This window comes from Leuresthes tenuis, unplaced genomic scaffold (assembly GCF_036924035.1).
Source record: "Leuresthes tenuis unplaced genomic scaffold, fLeuTen1.0.hap1 SCAF_23, whole genome shotgun sequence".
Classification (NCBI taxonomy): domain Eukaryota; kingdom Metazoa; phylum Chordata; class Actinopteri; order Atheriniformes; family Atherinopsidae; genus Leuresthes; species Leuresthes tenuis.
In genome coordinates, this window is record NW_027325377.1 from 8253880 (window position 1) to 8274306 (window position 20427).

General features: G+C 40.5%; 1 protein-coding gene across 4 annotated transcripts in view; it reads left to right on the plus strand.

Annotated features, from left to right (window-relative positions):
• The window catches only part of LOC140282566 (protein bicaudal D homolog 1-like), a 41497-nt gene that overhangs the window by 11950 nt on the left and 9120 nt on the right, over window positions 1-20427 (plus strand). For all 4 annotated transcript variants that reach the window (XM_072377020.1, XM_072377018.1, XM_072377021.1 and 1 more), the window contains 9 exons: window positions 9485-9697; window positions 11560-11712; window positions 13495-13799; window positions 14164-14326; window positions 16221-16724; window positions 16808-16986; window positions 18308-18698; window positions 18935-19129; window positions 20228-20379. In XM_072377020.1, coding sequence (XP_072233121.1) covers window positions 9485-9697; window positions 11560-11712; window positions 13495-13799; window positions 14164-14326; window positions 16221-16724; window positions 16808-16986; window positions 18308-18698; window positions 18935-19129; window positions 20228-20379 — 2255 coding nt within the window. The remainder of the gene's footprint in view (window positions 1-9484; window positions 9698-11559; window positions 11713-13494; window positions 13800-14163; window positions 14327-16220; window positions 16725-16807; window positions 16987-18307; window positions 18699-18934; window positions 19130-20227; window positions 20380-20427) is intronic.

Sequence of the window (20427 nt, forward strand, 5' to 3'; positions counted from 1 at the left end):
GAATATGGATTGTCTGGATTCATGGGAGCGTGAAAGGGAAACTCACGCTTCCAAACATATATTCATAAATGTATGCTGATACCACAGATACAGTTTCACATTATGAAATGGCTAACAGAGGTCAGAGAAAAGGACGCAATGCCTGGTTTGTAAAAATGGAGACACAATGTGGAAATTACCAAACCGCAGTAGTTGGTTTGCTGCAACAATCTGATGTTGATAGAAACAGAAGACATTTTGACAGAAACATGTAGGCTTTGTGTTCTGAACAATCTTCTCCTCTCTGATACTTTGTAAAGACTCAGCTTCAGCTATTAGTTGTTTTCTTCACTTTTTTTCTATGTGTGCTTGAGTTGTGTTCATCACAGCCGAGAACAGCTCTAACTCTGAATCTATCTGCCCTCAACAATCGTGTTGACTCATGCAACGCATAAAAGTTCAGCCTTTTATTTATTTGTAGAAGTGGGAGATGGCAAATTGTATGGAGTGTTCAATTAAACATAAACATGCTGTATTACACTCAGAATATCACATACAAAATTCTTTTACTTTTCTGAAATACTTTTCTGATACCAAATTTACACCCTCAATTGGGATTGTGTATAAAATGTAAATAATGTGGTGATTTGCAAATTTTGTTGGGACATCCCCTCTGCTTTTGACAACAGTCTCTAAATGTCTGGAAACTGAGGAGACCAGTTGCTGGGCCACTGGTAGAGGAATGTTATCCTATTCTTGTCTCATATAGGATTGTAGCTGTTCAATAGTTCAATGGTTCTTGTATGTTGTATTTTGCCTGTCATGATACACCAAATATTTTCAGTTGGTGCAGTCTGGACAGCAGGCAGGCCAGTCCAGCAGCTGTTTTTTTCTCATTTTCACAATAAACTTTAATTAAACTTTTGCTGCTGTATGAATCATTGTTATAGATATGTGATTGTTATAGATAGATAAAATAAACTGTTGGAAAGATGAAGTGAAGCAGAGAGATTGAGAGAGATTGTCGTGAATGGATTAGGGAGTTTTTTCAGTTTTTTTTTTTTTAGCTTGGCTACAACTTAGCTGATGATGTCACACACAGCAGTTAATACAGGTGAACTCCGTCGGGAGACAACATGGACAGAAACTCACAGTCAACAGTTTGATAAGTGGGGTAATAACTCCTTCTTAGTGACATGTCCAGTTGTTGTTAAAAAGCACTATAATCCTTCTACCTTTACTGTTTGTCTGTCGGCAGTCTCTGTCTCCACAAATACTCTGAAGGCCGGGTAAAGAGGTATACCTGCATCCCAGTCTCTGTAAAACAAACATTGTTGCCTTCTTCATGTTCATGTTGCGTCCTTGTCAGGATTCCAAGCATCCTTCCCCCTCCTTCCTCTCCATTTTGTTCCTGCTCTGTGTCTCAGAAATCTCATCTGGATTTAGAGTCTAATTCCAGATAGTTTTGGCCTTTAGAAAGCTCAATCAATTCAATTCAATTCAATTTTATTTATATAGCGCCAGATTACAACAATTGTCATCTCAAGGCACTTAAGTAATATAGTCCAATTCAAGCCAATTGGAATTCAATTCATTGTAATCATAATCCAATTAATTCATATAGAGCTAATTCAAAAAATTAATATCCTAGCTAAGGAAACCAACAGATTGCACCGAAATGTGTCTTCAGTCCAATCTCCCGTCCTGAGCGTGCCTGTGGCAACTGTGGAAAGGAACGACTCCCTTTTAACAGGAAGAAACCTCTGGCAGAACCAGACTCAGGAAGGGTGGCCATCCGCCTCGACCAGCTGGGGTTTGAGAAGACAGAAAAGAGGGAAAAGAGGGGGGAAAAACACCATAACGCCATTCAAAGGATATCTGTTGGAACAGGGAAACATAGGTTAATAACCACAATAATGTCACATGTACATAAAATCAATTTTGAAATTAAACAGGGGGAAAAAGAGAGCAAAGTGAGGAAAGGTGTGACAGATGAGGTCCCCCAGCAGTCTAAGCCTATAGCAGCTTAACTATGGGATGTTTCAGGATTACCTGAGCCATCCCTAACTGTAAGCTTTATCGAAAAGAAAAGTTTTAAGCCTAATCTTAAAAGTGGAAAGGGTGTCTGCTTCCCGGACATTTACTGGTAGCTTATTCCACAAGAGAGGGGCCTGATAACTGAAGGCTCTACCTCCCATTCTACTTTTAGAAACTCTGGGAACAACAAGTAAACCTGCAGTTTGGGAGCGAAGTGCTCTGTTAGGAAAATATCTTACAATTAAATCTTTAAGATATGATGGAGCTCGGTCATTAAGAACTTTATATGTCAGAAGAAGAATCTTAAATTCTATTCTGAATTTAACAGGGAGCCAATGAAGAGAAGCTAAAACTGGAGAAACATGATCTCTCCTGTTAGTACTCATCAGAACTCTGGCTGCAGCATTTTGGATCAGCTGGAGGCTTTTCAGAGAATATGTGGGACAGCCCAATAATAAGGAATTACAGTAGTCCAATCTTGAAGTAACAAATGCATGAACTAGTTTCTCTGCATCACCCTGAGACAGGATGTTCCTGATTTTAGCAATATTACGAAGGTGAAAGAAGGCAGTCCTAGAAACCAGTTTTATATGTGCGTCAAATGATAAATTCTGGTCAAAAATAACTCCAAGGTTCCTCACTGTAGAACTAGAAGCCAAGGAAATACCATCTAGAGTAACTATATAACTAGACAATTTCTCCCTGAAGCGCTCAGGTCCAAAGAGAACAACTTCAGTTTTGTCTGAATTTAAAAGCAGACAGTTCTGAGTCATCCAGGTCTTTATGTCTTTAAGACAGGCTTGTAGCCTGACCAACCTGTAGGTTTCATCTGGTTTCATAGATAAGTACAGCTGAGTATCATCAGCATAACAATGGAAATTTATGCCATGCTGTCTGATAATGTTACCTAATGGAAGCATGTATAAAGTAAAAAGAATCGGTCCAAGCACAGAACCCTGAGGAACTCCATGACTTACTCCAACGTGTGAGGAAGATTCCTCATTTACAAGAACAAACTGGAATCTATCAGATAAATATGACTTAAACCAGCCTAATGCAGTTCCTTTAATCCCAATAACATGTTCAAGTCTCTGTAACAGAATGCTGTGATCGATCGTATCAAATGCAGCACTGAGATCCAACAGGACAAGCACAGAAACAAGTCCGCTATCAGAGGCTAACAGGAGATCATTGGTAACTTTCACCAGTGCTGTTTCTGTGCTATGATGCACTCTGAATCCTGACTGAAACTCTTCAAACAGATTATTTCTATGTAAATGATCACAAAGTTGAACTGCAACTATTTTTTCAAGAACTTTGGACAAAAAAGGGAGATTGGATATAGGTCGATAATTAGCCAACACTTCTGAATCAAGAGTAGGTTTTTTAAGTAAAGGTTTAATTACAGCAACCTTAAAAGTCTGAGGTACATATCCTGTCAACAAAGACCGATTGATCAAATCCAATATGGAAGTGTCAATTAAGGGGAAAACCTCCTTGAACAGTCTGGTTGGGATTGGGTCTAACATACAAGTTGATGGTTTAGAAGAGACTATTGCAGTTGTTAGCTCAGAAAGATCAACTGGACAGAAGCTGTCTAAATACAATTCAGGTTCGAAAGATACTTCTAAAGCTGCTCTACTTGATGATACATCAGTGATAATAATGGGAAGGATTCCATTAATCTTCTCTCTGATAGAAACAATTTTATTGATGAAGAATCTCATGAAATCATCACTGCTGAGAGTTAAAGGAATACATGGCTCAACAGAGCTCGGACTCTTTGTCAGCCTGGCAACAGTGCTGAAAAGAAACCTGGGATTATTCTTATTCTCTTCTATCAATAATGAATAATACGCAGTTCTAGCTTTACGAAGTGCTTTCTTATACGTTATTAAACTATCTTTCCAGACTAATTGAGACTCTTCTAAATTAGAGGAACGCCACTGTCTCTCCAGCTTTCTTGCAGTCTGCTTTAACGCACGCAGCTGTGAATTATACCAAGGAGCCAACCTCTTCTGACTGATTACCTTCCTTTTCAGAGGGGCAACATTGTCCAGTGTTGTACGCATTGAAGCTGTAGTGCTGTCAACAAGAGAGTCAAGTTCTACTGGAGTAAAATTTAGGTAGCCGTCCTCTGTCATATCAGCACATGGCAGTGAAGAAAAGGATGATGAAATCAACTCTTTAAATCTGGTTACAGCATTCTCTGACAGACACCTTCTATATGTAGAATTCTTCTCAGAAACCGTGTAGTCAAGTAATGTAAATTCAAAAGTTATTAAAAAATGGTCAGACAAGACAGAGTTATGAGGGAACACTGTTAACTGTTCACTCTCAATGCCATAAGTCAGCACAAGGTCAAGGGTATGATTAAGGCAGTGAGTAGGTCTGTGAACACTTTGAGAAAATCCAATAGAGTCTAATATAGAATTAAAGTTAATATTTAGGCTGTCATTTTCAACATCTACATGAATATTAAAGTCACCCACTACAATGACTTTATCTGTACTCAGCACTAACTGGGATAAAAACTCTGAGAATTCAGACAGAAACTCAGAATAAGGGCCAGGTGGACGATACACAACAACAAACACAAGAGGTTTTTGTGATTTCCACTTTGGGTGGGAAAAACTGAGAATCAGAGATTCAAAAGAGCTAAAACTAATCTTGGGTCTAGGACTGATTAGTAACCCTGATCTGAAGATAGCTGCCACTCCTCCTCCTCTGCCTGTGGTTCTAGGAACATGAACATTTAAATAGTCAGAGGGAGTTGATTCATTAATGCTAACATGATCCTCCTGCTGCAGCCAGGTTTCTGTAAGACAAAATATATCAATATGATGATCACAAATCAAATCATTCACTAACAGAGACTTCAAAGGGAGAGATCTAATATTCAGCAAACCACATTTAATAGTTTGATGTTTTTGTTCAGTTAAAGTTTTTGTTTTAATTTTTTTTTGCACAAGAGGATTTGCTCCTTTTGTGTTTTTTGATTGAGGGGGGGGCAGCATCAGGTGGGAAGCCGCAGAGAAGTGTGTAAGACTACAACTCTGCATCCTGGTCTCAACCCTGGGATGTCATGTTTTTGGATGACTAATAAATTCGTCCATATTTCTAGAAATGAGAGCCGCTCCTTCCAAAGTGGGATGGATGCCGTCTCTCCTCATCAGACCAGGTTTTCTCCAGAAAGATTGCCAATTATCTATGTAGCCCACGTTGTTTGCTGGACACCATCTAGACAACCAGCGATTGAATGAGGACATGCGGCTAAACATGTCATCACTGGTCAGATTTGGCAGGGGTCCAGAGAAAACTACGGAGTCCGACATTGTTTTGGCAAAATTACACACCGATGCAACATTAATTTTAGTGACCTCCGATTGGCGTAACCGGGTGTCATTACCGCCGACGTGAATAACTATTTTACCGTATTTACGCTTATCCTTAGCCAGCAGTTTTAAATAGGATTCTATGTCGCCCGCTCTGGCCCCTGGAATGCATTTGACTATGGTCGCTGGTGTCTCTAATGCCACGTTTCTGACTATAGAGCTGCCAATTACCAGGGTTTTGTCCTCAGCGGGTGTGTCGCTGAGTGGAGAAAATCTATTAGAAACGTGGACAGGTTGATGGTGAACCACGGGCTTGACTTTAGGACTATGACTCCTCTTCCTGACAGTCACCCAGCCACTCTTAAGTCCCGGCTGCTCGGGATCTGCTCGGGGACGACTAACAGAGCTAGCTACAGAGCTAGCTACGCTAGGTGGCTCCGCACTGACTAAAGGGGCCTGGCTCGCTATCGGGTGGTTTTCAACAGTGCAGAGCCGAGCTTCCAATTCAGATAACCTTGCCTCCAAAACTACAAAAAGACTACATTTGTTACATGTACCATTACCACTAAAGGAGGCAGAGGAGTAACTAAACATCTGACACACGGAGCAGGTGAAAGCAGGAGATAGAGGAAGAGAACTGGTAGCCATGCTAAGCTAGAGAACCAGACACACCGCTAAAAAGTGAAAAATAAAGACTAAAGATCTGTAAGAGTGAGCGTTAGAATATAACAAGTATGGGATAGAGTTAACTATGCAAGATGTGTAAATTATAGGGAGAAATAAGGTGATTATTAGTAGTACAAGAAGAGCGAGAACTGTCACAGTGCACACACACAAAGCAACAGGAAGTGATGCAATACGTCTTACCGCAAAGCAAAGCCGTCAGACCGTCAGCATACGCAATCGATAGTCATAATAATCAGCTGCCCCCACATGCAAACAACTTTCTTGTTAGCATTGTTCTATTTTGTAACAGATGTAAAACAACGCCAGAATTACCAGCAGATATAATTCCAGCAGCACAGTATTCAAGCTAAAGAGGATAAATGTTTCTGAAAAATCTTCGTTTTCACAGAAATAAGCTCATTTGGAAATCTCAAAACGATACAAATAAAGATACATTCTCTCCAGAGCTACTGCAGCAGGGTGCCATGAGTGGCATCTTCTCCTACTTTGTTAGCAGACAATGATTTCTGGAGGTGTTCCTGAGCCCATACAGTGATTTCCATAACAGTCTGTTTTTAATGTAGTGCTACCTGAGTGGCCAAATATCATGGATATTGCTTTTCAGCTGTGTCCCTTGTATGCAGAGAGGTCTCCAGATTCTTGCAGTCTTTTTACGATATTATGTACTGTAGATTATTGAATATTCAACTATTATGTATTAAAAAAATCCTTATATAATTATTATATAATTATTATATAACATATAACGTAACTATCCTGAAATTGCTTCATAATTTGTTTATGTGGGTTTTTGCAGACTGCTGAGCCTATACGTATCTTTTCTTCTAAGAGACTCTTCCTCTCTCTGAGGTGCTCTTCTTATATGAATTCATGCAACTGACCTGTTCCTAATTAACAAATTAGCAGCAACATGTTCCTCCAGCTGTTTCTTTTTAGTACCATTTACCTTTTCAGCCTTTTGTTCCTCCCGTTCCAATTTTTTTGAGACGTGTTGCTGCCATCAAATGCAAGATGAGCTAATGCCTTTTATGAAATAGTAAAATGTCTCACTCTCAGTATTTTCTATTGTGAACGAAATATTGGGTTAGGAGATTTGCAAACTATTACATTCTGTTTTTATTCACATTTTCACACTGTCCCAACATTTTTGGAATTGAGGTTTTACTTGTTTTCTATGTTAATTTCAAACTAAAGGAACACATTTTAAGCTATTTAGCTAGAAGAAGGAGATTCTAAATATTGTAAAAAAGAATCTTAAGTTTAATGCTTCTGCGGGTCCTTCTTAAGTTAATATGACCATGCAGGTCAAATTACTCAGTCATGTGTAACAAGGCAAAAGCTGCTCATTCAGCGTCTTCAAACTGACTCTCATCAGGACAGATGTGAAGAAAATTTTCCTTCAGCTGTATAGGTAAAGCTCATCACCAGTTAGCACAGTTACCATCTCCACCAGGTAAAACCACCGCAAGTTCAGTCCCTTATAAAGGTTACCTAGCTGACAGTTGGTTGTTGGGAAGGTAGGGAGCAAAAGCTAACATCTGCTCTTATGTTTTCAGTGTGGTACATAGTGTTGGTTGTCATTAATGTTCTTTTTAGCTGATTTAACATGTTGAATTTTGGTTGTGCTGGTCAGTACGAGAGATTCCCCTGACTGGCTGTTCAGTTTGGTAGATGATTGACACTGCAGAAAAACACATACACTGCTTTGTATTTGATATGCCATTTAGGTCATTTTCCTTGAATAAAACTAGAGGATGTTGTTTGGCAGGTTTGGATTTCTAACACATACAGCTGATCTCTGGAGCTGGATTCTTGTTACAGGCTCTCCTCGCAGTGATGTATGGAAGCTAGACGTGTGTCAGCCGTATTTTACTCTCATGACATGTTGCAGCCTGAGGTTTCTGTTGCACTTATTGAATGATGTAGTTATGGCGCCATTTGTTAACATGTGCATATTGTTGTCCTGTGTAGGCTGTGTCAAAGTCAAAGTAATGGCTGGAACGTCAGAGCTGTGGTCAGGAACAGATTGCTGCACTGCTCATGTTGTACATAAAGAGTGACTCCTGCCCAGCTTTATTAACTGTGGGAAGCTGCAGGGGGAGTTCATGGGTATAAATCAATGTTTTGTCCCTGATGCTACAGCATCACCGATGCTGCGGTTTCAGGTATCTCAGCTGAGTGTCTGTGGTGCCTTGAAGAAAGAGCTTAACAAATGAAAAATTTGCCATAACTAATAAGTGAAGGAATATGTTAACAATTTTTTACAACAGGGCAGAGGTACAAATTACATATGTTGATTTGATTTCCTATTTCAATTCTCCTTGTCTTTCCTTATAATTCTGCAACTCTTCCCTAGATCATGTAGATCATATCATTGAAGTGTCACACTTAACTTTAAGTGCTTGTAAAAGTATCACGCACAAGACAAGATGTGAAGAAATGTGATTTACATCTAAAATCACGGGTTTTATGGCCCTTCATTTTGGTTCCTTTTTTGGTCTGCAACTTGTATTGTTCAGAAGTAACTTTCTTTGTCGTCCTTAAGCGTTAAATGCTGATAGCATCAGACTTCTGTGGTTATGTTTCAAATTTCTATGTCCTTTTGTCATAATGTCCAAAATATGAAAAGCTCAGTGCTGAAAATTAGAAGGCGAGGGATACTGAGAAGCCACAACTAAATTAATGACCTGCAAACCAAATTACATTATAACCATAAATATTTAAAGAAGGTGACCTGCTAAAATACTGTCATCTATCCATCTATGGACACTGCAAACCTAGAAAGTTTGATCTGGTGAGTGTGTGTGCACAGAAAGCATCTTGCCTGACCGTGTCTAGCTGCACCTTTACACATCTCCTCTAGAAAATGGAAAAAATGCTCAGAGAGCAGCCTATGCAGAGCAATTCCTGCCATCTTGCCTGTAAGCAAATCACTGACCGGACCTTAATGTGAGACAACAAGCAACAGGACTGAGGCATCCCCACATGTCCCTTCCCTCCTTTCTGCTCAGCCAAGTGTGGGCCATCATTGACATGTAGTTGAGTAGGTTTCTCAGTGGAGCAGTGCTGTTTGTGTGGTGTAGCTCAGTGATCGTGAAGAGATGTGGTAATGATTTGGTAATAATTTGGAATAACTTTGAAGCTGTGACTTTCGTTCTTACTCATTGTGAACTGTAACTGAACTTAACAAGTCCCCAAGAGGTGCTGTTGAATTGTATCAAGCTGTTACATAACCCTCACTAGCAATGTAATTATAAGAATCCAGTCAAGTTTTCTGTTTTTAACATTTTTGATATAATTACTTTGGAGGATTGCAAATTGTGTTTTTTTGGATCGTCTTTTTTTTTTTTTTAAACCAGATGAAAGAAATAATTCATGAAATGTAAACAAAAGTGGACCCTAATCACCAGTCAAGAACTCACCCTAATCTTTTCTGTCCTCTTCAGGCATTTGGTCAGGCTTATTCCACCCAGCGTAAGGTAGCCGAGGATGGGGAAACCAACGAGGAAACTTTGCTGCAAGAGTCTGCTACCAAGGAGGCCTACTATATGGGACGCCTTTTTGAGCTCCAGTCAGAACTGAAGAAGAGCCGGGCCAGTGCTTCCAACTCACAGGCTGACAATGAACACTTGAGCGTGCTAATGCAGGAGCTCAGGGAGGTACAGAGTAGCTGTTAGGGCATATCATATAATTTACTATCATATGATACCACAACTGGAAAAATGATAGAATCAGCACACATGGAGGATGCTAATTTTCGCTTTTCTAAAACAAATACCAACACAAGTTTAAATATGCAAATAAATGGGATTTTGAAAAAGAGTACCTGGATGATTGACAGCAAGCCATTTCCCAAACCAGTGAGCTGTCAGTGGAAACAATAGAAAGGATTCTAAAACTTTTTAAAACTTAAAGCAAGTATAAACAAAATGGGAAGGTTGTAAAAGGGAAACATAAAGATTGACTAAGAAAGACGTCAAAGAGTCAGGTCAAAAGGCTCCAAGCAATTTGACTTAGAATAGAAAATGTACAAATGGGCAGAGAGAGGAGTCAATGTCAACCAACTGAAGGAAATGGGATTTACTGTCACAATCCGTCATTTGAGGAAAATTAGGAATAGAACCTAAACACAGGACTTACAGGCAGGAGGCTGGTTGGTGAAGAAACAGTAATGTTATAGAAAGACCTAAATGGCACTGCCAAGGCAGGAAAGGCAAGGTACTAATTAATAAAAAAATAAGATAATAATCTCTGATCGAGACACAGAACTGACTGACTGAGGGGGGGCTATGACGAGGATCTGGTCAGGAAAAATGAAAACCAAGAAGCATTTATATTGGAAGAAGTGGTTAGATGATTGAAACCAGGTGAGAAAACAGAATCCACAAGAACTTTAAGCAAAAAGACAAAGAGCACAAGCAACCAAACGACAAAAGGTAAACTAAAACAAGACAAAACTAGAACTCAGAAGACAAAGTCATGATGTAAAAAACTAATCAGAGCAAGGCCTCCATCCAAGAAACAAATCCTAATCTTATTAGAAGATATTAACAGAACACGACATGAATCCAACTGAAAGACAAAAATACAAACCACCACTCAACAATCCAGAAAAGCGTAATGTAAACCCTCATTAACACCTAAAGAGAAGAGAACAAGGTTACAGTGGGCCTCAGGGAAGCAGCCATGAACTGTGGATGACTGGATGAAAGTGATATTCAGTGATGAATGACTAATCTGCATTGGACAAAGAGATGATGCTGGAACTTTAATTTAATGCAGGTTCAGTGAAACATAAAAAGATCACTGTCAGAAGATAACAAGCACATTTTCACTGTCACTGATCATACTGGGTTGATGTCAGGTAAAGGACCAGGGGAGATGGCAGGGTTAACTCTCTACAGTAAATGCACAGGTGGACACTGACTTAATTGCATCAATCGAAAGGAGGTTTGGTGATGCTGAGCCCGTTTTTCAGGATGATAATGCATTTTGTCTCAAAGCAAAAGGGTTCAAATTTTTCTTCAGGAAAGACATATAAGCTCAATGACATGGCTGGATCTCAGTCTAAGTTCACTTTCAAGGTGGAAATCATGCTCCATTCTGCAAAGCTGATTGGTAAATTGCTGTATAAGAAAGCTGGAACCTGACTGAAGTCCTCAAAAAAGAGGACACCCTCAAAGAGGATAACTTCACTAAGTCAGAATTTTTTTTCTTATAAGCTACGATTAAAACATTGAATCTTATAATTATAAATATATGTTTTTAGAAAAGGATTTTGCAACCCCTTTTATACAAAAACCAAATGGATTTGTTAAAGGTGTTCTTCAGAGATTTTGCTGCCATTTGTTTGTTTGAAGATATACCGTGGTCATGTCGATCATCTTCTCTCGTTTTCACTAATTCTCTCTTTAAAAAAAAAACCCTGGCATCCTCCATGCAGACTCCACAGACTTTCTTTGTTTAAGCTGCATCGTAAACAGCATGCAGCTCCTGCTCTCTTTTTGCTCTGTCTCAGCAGAGTAATGAGATGTTGGAGCTACAGCGGAGCCGAATGCGAGAAGAGATCAGGGAGTACAAGTTTCGAGAATCACGGCTTCTTCAGGACTACACTGAGCTGGAGGAGGAGAACATCTCTCTGCAGAAACTGGTCTCAACTCTCAAGCAGAGTCAGGTACACACACACACACACACACACACACACCTTGTTTCGTTTTCCAACTAAGGGTCAATCGCTACCCTAATCCTAGTTATAACTTATATACCAAGTGTTTTTCCTAAAAAGAAACATCATAATTTTTGGTCCCAATGAGTTAAACTTAATTAATAGTTCTGTACAGAAGTTCTCCTGATCTACTCTGTAGTAAACATTTACAGAAGCAGTGTAAAGTGTGGACACACTCACTCCTTCATAATGACTGGTTTGGTGTGTCCAATTATATTGTTATGTTCTTATGTGTCTGCACCACTTTGAAAGCTGTACTATCTTACTGTGCTGAGTTTCTTTTGATAAAAATGACAGCAAACAGTCGTTAGTGTTATGGACTCTGGTACCATGGGTTTGTGGTGGTAGATCCCATGGGAACTACTGAATGTGGAAGTTGGTAGTTTACCGAACTGACTGAGTTTACACAGACTCTAAGAGATACAAAAACAAGTATGGTGGATGGTATTTGGATACTTTGACAGACTGCTGCTCATTGTGTTTGATACACGTTAGCAAAGATAATTACCACCAGCAATATTGCCTGTTTAATTTTTGTTTGAGTCAAACATATTTTTGCACTTAATAATATGCTGCACAAGCGCAAGTGACAGTCAGGACACAAAGTTACTCCCTGCAGTGGTTTAAGTCAAGCTGTAGAGTGCAATTAAGGTCACACACAGACATATATATCACTTGAAACAAAATATTATTACAAAATATCCCTGCTACGTATCACTACTGTTGTGCACACATGTACTACAAAAATTAGTTGGAACTCAAATCACAAAGCTTTTGACAGAAGAAGAAAATTTGTTCCACTTTCTGTGTCCCTACATGTTGTTCTGTCTCTAATACAGTAAAGATGTAGTTGTTGGGGACTATTTTCATTTGGAAGATTAATCCCCATTTAATGCTTTGATTTAAACATTAATAACTGGTTTTAGTCTGTTGATCTGATTGGTTAAAAGTAGAAGTAAGAGATGGATGGTTAATCCAATCTTCAGTCTGTCTTTTTCCAAACAGTTGCCAGTATTTATTTCACAGGCATATTTATTTATTATTAGCATAATTTATTAAAGTATTTATCTATTCATTCCGTGTGCTTTCTTATCCTGCCACCTCGGCTGTCTTTAAAGTGCCAACAATGGCCAGCTTTCTAAGACCCTCTGTGATTCTTCATTCATACATGTCAATGAAAAAGGATGAGCAGAAAATCTCACTGACATGACTCGATTGAAGGCTTGTCCTCGCCAGCAGGTAATAGTCCACTGCTATTCTGATATAATTCTTCAAATGAGCTCAGAGCTGTTTTCTAAATGGGAGAAATAGTCTTCTAAACATGAGAGGACTCCCCACCTGGTGATAGTGAATTGAATAATAATTTCAGCAAAGGTAAATTATATTGTTGAATTATAAATGATTTTTTAAAAAATCTGATAGTAACAAAAAAACTATAATGATTATGAATTAGAAAATAGGAGGTATTATACAAGTCTGTTGGTGTGCAGCTAGGACCTCCTGTACCTCTTAAAGTGGATCTGAAGCAGTCTGACACAGGTGAGCTCCCACAGCAGATAATATGGACAGAAACTCACATCTCACAGTTCAATATCCGGGACATGTCTAGCTTTACACCCGTTGTTGACAAGCTCTGCTGCCCCTCCTCTTTTACCATTACCACTCCTCCTGCAACCGTTTATGTCTGCAACTCATTCAATTGACCATTTGTTTGTCCCAACCCTGCTTCAGGTGGAATATGAAGGCCTGAAGCATGAGATCAAGGTCTTGGAGGAGGAGACGGAGCTCCTCAACAGCCAGCTACAGGATGCGTTGCGCCTGAAGGACATCTCAGACGCTCAGCTGGAAGAGGCACTCGAGTCTCTGAAGAGTGAGCGTGAGCAGAAGAAACACCTGCGTAGAGAGCTTGTCCACCATCTCAGCATGTGTGACGTGGCCTACACTGGCAGTGCGCATCTAATGTTCTCCTCTGCCCCACCCAGCGGCACTGCCACTCCAACTGCACTGCTCTCCCCAAGTTCAGAGGAGCCAACAAGGTGGTCATTACACAAACAAACCCAGAGAGGCCAAGACAACACTGTGCTTCAAATAGTTATTTCACACCCCTAAAAAAATGATCTTTTACTATTTAATATTCCATAGTTGCTTTGAATGGTCAATTGTACATGGATTATCCACACAATGGCTTTTTTTCTTACATGTTGTAGGTGTAAGGTCTCTAACGCTGGAGGCACAAGTGAACTATTTTCAATTGGAGGATCAATCCTCATTGCATTGATTTAATCAGACTGATTGACTTCGTTGATCTGATTGGTTAAAGCTGACAGAAAATGACAGACAAATGGACAAAAGGAAATTCTAAAGAAAGTGAATATAATGTACTCCACTGTGATCCTCCAGGTGTAATGGCCACCTCCAGAGTGGGACAGCTGCAGCGATGGCTGCGGGTTTGGCATCTAGGGCTAACGGATCAGGTCGGAAAGCTGAGGGGTCGACGACGGCAGATCTCTTCAGTGAGATGAACATAACGGAGATTCAGAAGCTCAAGCAGCAGCTGATGACTGTGAGTCTGCTCTCCGATCAACATGAATAGAGTAATGTGAGAATGATGTCAGTGATATGATGTCAGGTACTACATGAGTGCAGACTTGATGAAAAAACGTATAAGGAACTGATGTGACTTCAACCCTAAGTACTTATTAGAAATGAATCATATAAAACAGAGGGACAGTATAAAAGTGTGAGAATAAACAACATACTGATGGGTTTTTGTTACTTTCAGACTTAGTTGCAGTTGTTTCATGCTAACAAGCAGATTTTATAGTGCACGCTCAACTCGTCACAATGCTGTGTTTTGTGTGTATTAATACATCACCCGCTACAGTTCTTCACCTCGTAATCCCATCCATCCCAGCTCTGGTCTGCAGGAAGAGTTTATTTTTATCTCAGCTGACACACAACACTTTTTCAGTACAGGGAGGGTTTAAATACTGCTTCTGCCTTTAATTCCAGTTCAACTTCAGCTATTTACTGTAACTCATTTGGACTGAATTTAACAATTACCTGTTTAGACCAGAAGAGACCATGAGCTTTTATATTCCAAGTTTGATGTAACACTGAAAACCCATCAGGAATGATGCAGTAATTTTTTTTTTTATAAAGAAGTTGAAATCAAAGGTTTACATTTTGATACTTTTTTCTTCCATATGATAGATTTTGTGAAGTTCTTTAGATTTGGGGGACTGTTTTCAAACAACACAATTTCAAGTATGTACACTGCTAAAAAAATAAAATAAAGGGAACACTAAAATATCACTTCATTAATATTTCTCAATTAATGAAATATTCCAGTTGAAAATCGTTATTCATTATATTCATATAGGAATGCGTGGAGAATAAAATAACCAATAAAATGATCAATGTAAATCAAAATTATTATCCTATGGAGGTCTGGATTTGGAATCATACTCAAAATAAAAGTGGAAAGTCACATTACAGGCTGATCTAACTTCAGTGGAAATTCCTGAAGACAAGTCAGAATGAGGCTCAGTATTGCGTGTGGCCTCCACATTCCTGTATGACCTCCCTACAACGCCTCAGCATGCTCCTGAGGAGGCGGCAGACGTTCTCCTGAGGGATCTCCTCCCAGACCTGGATTAAAGCATCAGTCAACTCCTGGACAGTCTGTAGTGCAACGTGGCGTTGGTGGATGGATTGATGTCCCATATGTGCCCGATTGGATGCAGGTCTGGGGAACGGGCAGGCCAGTCTTGTCTTGCTAATTGCCTCTCATTTCCATCTGTTGTCTGTTCCATTTGCAACAGCAGGTGAAATTGATTCAGAATCAGTGTTGCTTTCTAACTGGACAGGTTGATTTCACAGAAGTGGGATTGATTTGGAGTTATATTGTGTTGTTTAGGTGTTCCCTTTATTTTTTTCAGCAGTGTATATTTAAAATGACTGGGACAATGTTAAAGAATGGAGTGATATTGAAGTTTAGTATTGGTGGTGAAAAAGCTTCCGAATGTTGCGAAGAGATCTTTTTAATTTTAAAATCTGTCTCTGACCAGTCCAGTGATAGCAGTCAGACACGTCATACCAGAGGCTGATCATAAATTGTAAGCTGTAATGTAATGCATGAAAGTTACCTACCTGGATTTACTCTAATATACATACTATATAGGCACATACTTCTGCATAACTTTGTGTGAAAACATAAAATGAAATTTTTCAAAAAAAAAAGTTTTTCAATGCATTCCATTATAATATTTCATATTCTGACTTCTCTGTCGTTATGCTTATGCAGGCTCCACTTATCTTGGCTTTTTATTGGTGTAGTTGTAATGGGGACTCGCTAACCTTAGCAGCAACATTTTACTGTTGCCCTGTCATTACCTCAAACCTGTAAGTTGCATCATCTTTGCATTTTTCCCTAACCTTTCTATTGCCCCCTTCAGGTTGAACGTGAGAAAGCAGCACTTATGACCAGCCTGCAGGAGTCCCAGACTCAACTCCAACACACACAAGAAGCCCTGACTGAGCAGCATGAAAAGACCTGCCGTCTTAGTCAGAAAGTCATAGCGCTACGCCGCCTTCATCGAAGAGTAGACCAGGAGGCCCGTGACAGTGCCAACTCTCAGCCCAAATTAGAAACCCTGATGGAGCTGGACAAAGATAAGGAGGAGGCTGAAGAGGAGGAGGAAACTGAAGAGGATAAGGTGCTGAGCACAAGTCAAGTGTTTTCATACCAAACTCCTGGTCTGGAAATCCTGCAGTGCAAATACCGTGTGGCTGTAACAGAGGTGGTTGACCTCAAGGCACAGATGAAAGCTCTGCGTGAGAAGCTGGCTCAGTGTGGGGTTGGAGCAGCAGAGCAGAAGCCAAGGCGATGCAGTGAGCTCCTGAAGCTGGAGAGGCTAGTAACCTCGTTGGAGAAGAGCTGCCAGGAGGGACGAGAGAAGGTAACATACGTCTCATACTTTTTGTGTGTGCTGGAATGAGAGATATCTAAAATGGTGAATGACTTTTTCTACTCTTCTCTCAGATTTCTAGTCTGGAGCTGGAATTGCAGGCAGCTCAGTTAGCAGCCAGTGAGAGCCAGGGGGCTTTAAACGCAGCTCAAGATGAGCTGGTGACCCTGAGTGAGGAGCTTGCTCAGCTGTATCACCACGTCTGCCTGTGCAATAATGAGACGCCCAACCGGGTCATGCTGGATTACTACAGGTGTGACTGATAGGTCAAATAAAGAATCACACTGAGCAGCAACATTTCAGTAGTACACTGGGGACATACTGGGGAATATGCTCACCTAAGAAAAGAGGGCATCAATAACAGACAAAATATCAGTATCAGGTATCTGTGGTGTTGAAACATGCAAACAGTGTGTTTTGGAGCAGTTTTACATGGATGACTTAATCACAGTATACTTATTTCTGCACTGTGGTTTGCTTACATGAGATTAAATGTTCAACTGCTAAATGAAATTCCAGATTATTCTATGAACAAGTATAAAGACTGGCTTAAGACATATCAGAACTTGAGATTGCAAAGACCCTGTATGTACAACTGTAGAGCAAATGAGTAGTGATGAGAGACTAGGACAGATCACTGGTCTTCCAAGGCTTAATTTTCTCCTTTCTAGCACTGTTTAAACATGACAGAAACACAATGAGGGCTATCCCACTTGTGGTTCAGAGGTTAGACCGCATTTGACAATCTGTTAGCTCTTCACTCCCACAAACTGACACCCTCAGGGCTGCCACTTCCTGCAAACAAGCAAAAACTCCCCCAACCCAAGCATTTGCCTGGAGAGACCATGGCTCAGTTAGCATCCCCAACACCCTTCCACATTATAGCCCCCCATCCATCCATGAGGAACACTCTCTGCATAAAAGGGTTAATATGGATGAAAAGGAACCCCTAGCCTTGCAAAAAGAAAAAAAAAATCTTCCTTTCAGAAGGAATGTCTAAGTTTTGTCTGGCAAACTGACCAAGACATGACTTAATGCCTATACTTATCCTTGGAAGTTGCCGCCAATACTTTTTGCTAGATATGCTGACACATCAAGAACCACCTCTTACCTTCATGTAGCTGACCCACCACCCTCCAAATCCTCTAAGTTACCAGCTGGAACCAGGTTTGCCGCATTACCAGCGCATTTCACAATAAGTTGTATTAGGTTCAAGCTTTGTCTCTCAGATCTGCATCAGTAAGTACTCAACCCCACAGGCAGGGAGACCCAAATAATAAAAAGTTGACCCTTGTCAAAGTCTCAGGTTTACAGCTGCCAATTTGTCCTGTATCTAACACAATAGGTGAACTGACTGTTCACCTTATAATATCCTAAACCCCCAAATGTTTTGTTGTTCCAAAATAATCTGCATGAGAGGTTGTAATAGGTTGGCTCATCTGTTTGTAAGGTTTAGAACATTTCACCACTCTGGGAGATGATACTATGAATGGAAGAACAGTAAGGCTTTAACGCACAGAAACTGAGCAGTATTCCAAATGAAAAAAATCAATTTTGTCCTATTTCTCTTCTAGACAAGGCAGAGGGCTCAGATGCATCAGTGCCAGTCTCAAAGCCATGTCCTCAGACAACAGCAAAGTTCTCCTAACACCACGCCTAGCCAGGCGGCTGGCCACTGTCACTTCAACAACGTCCACTCCAGGAGAGTCCCGGAGCCCCTCCGAGTCTCCATCCAAAGAACCTCTATCTGGAGAGGGCAGAAGACAGGAGAAAGAGGCAGACAGGGAGGGCCTTCAGGCTCCATGTGAGCAGAGTCTGCCGCCCTGCACACCTCCTACTCGTTCACCCAGCATCAGTGCCTCATCATCGTCATCATCTTCATCATCACCTGCCCTTGAACCACCGAGTGAGCTGCGCAGGGAGCCCATGAACGTCTACAACCTCAATTCTATAGTTAGAGACCAGGTACGATGCACACTCATCTTGCGTTAGTATCAGTGGAACTCCTTTTATGTTCTGTCCTCTGCTGTCAACATATTTAATTTTCAGAAGCCAAATTTTTCAGACAATGCTCTCTTCCCCTCTCACTAACCTTGTTCTTTTTATTCTTCCACCTCCTCTTCTTTCTGTGCTTTTCATCTCTTAATCACTTGCCTATCATCTCCATCTTTCCTCTCCATGTTTTTCCTGTCATGACTTAGGTGAAGCATCTCCAGCGGGCCGTAGACAGGTCCTTACAGCTGTCCAGACAGAGAGCTGCAGCCAGGGAACTGGCCCCTCTTCTGGACAAGGACAAGGAGAGCTGCATGGAGGAGATCCTAAAGCTCAAGTCTTTACTCAGCACCAAGAGAGAGCAGATAGCCACCCTCAGACTGGTGCTTAAAGCTAACAAACAGGTGGGAGACTTGACCTGTTTATTTTTTTCTTTATATGTGTAAAATGAAACAATACAAGTCAAGGGTAAAAGTAATGTAGATGATCTAATGCAAATAATGTGACAGAGTAGAAGGCTGTTGGCCTTAAAGTGAGCGGACAAAACTTGAAAACATTAGCATGATACTGTGCTGTGTGAAGGAGGGAGAGGTGGCTGCTGTGAATCTGCAATTTGTGTTGACTGTCTGCACTCTAACAGTCACCATTTTGTCACCACGCTTGAGTTGCACAACAAAGAGCCTATGGTTCACCTCAGTTTCAAAACTCTCCAGATTCCAATGTGAATGAGCATCTGCCGGATACGCAAAAATAAGCTGGATCCCATCCTACAACCCTTCTGACCTGAGAGATCTACTTCTTATAGTTTGGTGTCACACACTGCAGGAAAGGCCATGTCCATTCCATGATTGAATAGATTATATTTGAGTGACACAAGAGGGAACTACACAAATTATGCAAGTGATTTTAATGTAGTGACCAATTAGTGTAAATACAGAATGAGAGAAAAAAAAGGAGCATGGTGGTTTTCTCAACTTATAGTGTCCCTATACTTCCCTCTTTCCCTCCTCTTCCTGCCATCTCTGGAGACCCATACTGGAATCAGTTTCTGATTTCCCAAAGAACTTAAATCAGGATTCACATAAAAATAAACTCATCATTAATCTATACAGTGTGTTGATACGACTGAACCCATGGTGGTAAATATCTGGAACCTTGTGTAACACATTTTAGATATCAGAAGAACTTTCCATCCCTACTGTTGCACAGCAGCATAACACCGAGGCCATTATCATTTCCATTTTGACACACATGATTCAGAGAGACCCTGCGTGCCGTTTTTCACACCAATGGTCCTATACCAGTTTGCTTTTGCAACATGCAAAGTGGAAAGTAGTCGCTGTAATACTGCCATGATCTCGCCGGTACATATAACAGTATTTTAGACTCTCTCAAAGAGCTGATGTCATGCAGCAGCTGAGTTAAAGGAGGACATGTGATTTTGCAAACACTTTACAAAGTGTAATATTTATCTATGTGTCTGTGTATATATGTTCTCCCAGACCGCAGAGGTGGCTTTAGCCAACCTAAAGAGTAGGTATGAGGCAGAGAAATCCATGGTTACTGACACCATGATGAAGCTGAGGAACGAGTTGAAGGCTGTGAAGGAGGATGCCGCCACATTCTCCTCTCTGCGAGCCATGTTTGCCACCAGGTCAGTGAATAAACAGCCACAAACAAGAATTAAAATGACGAATTTCAC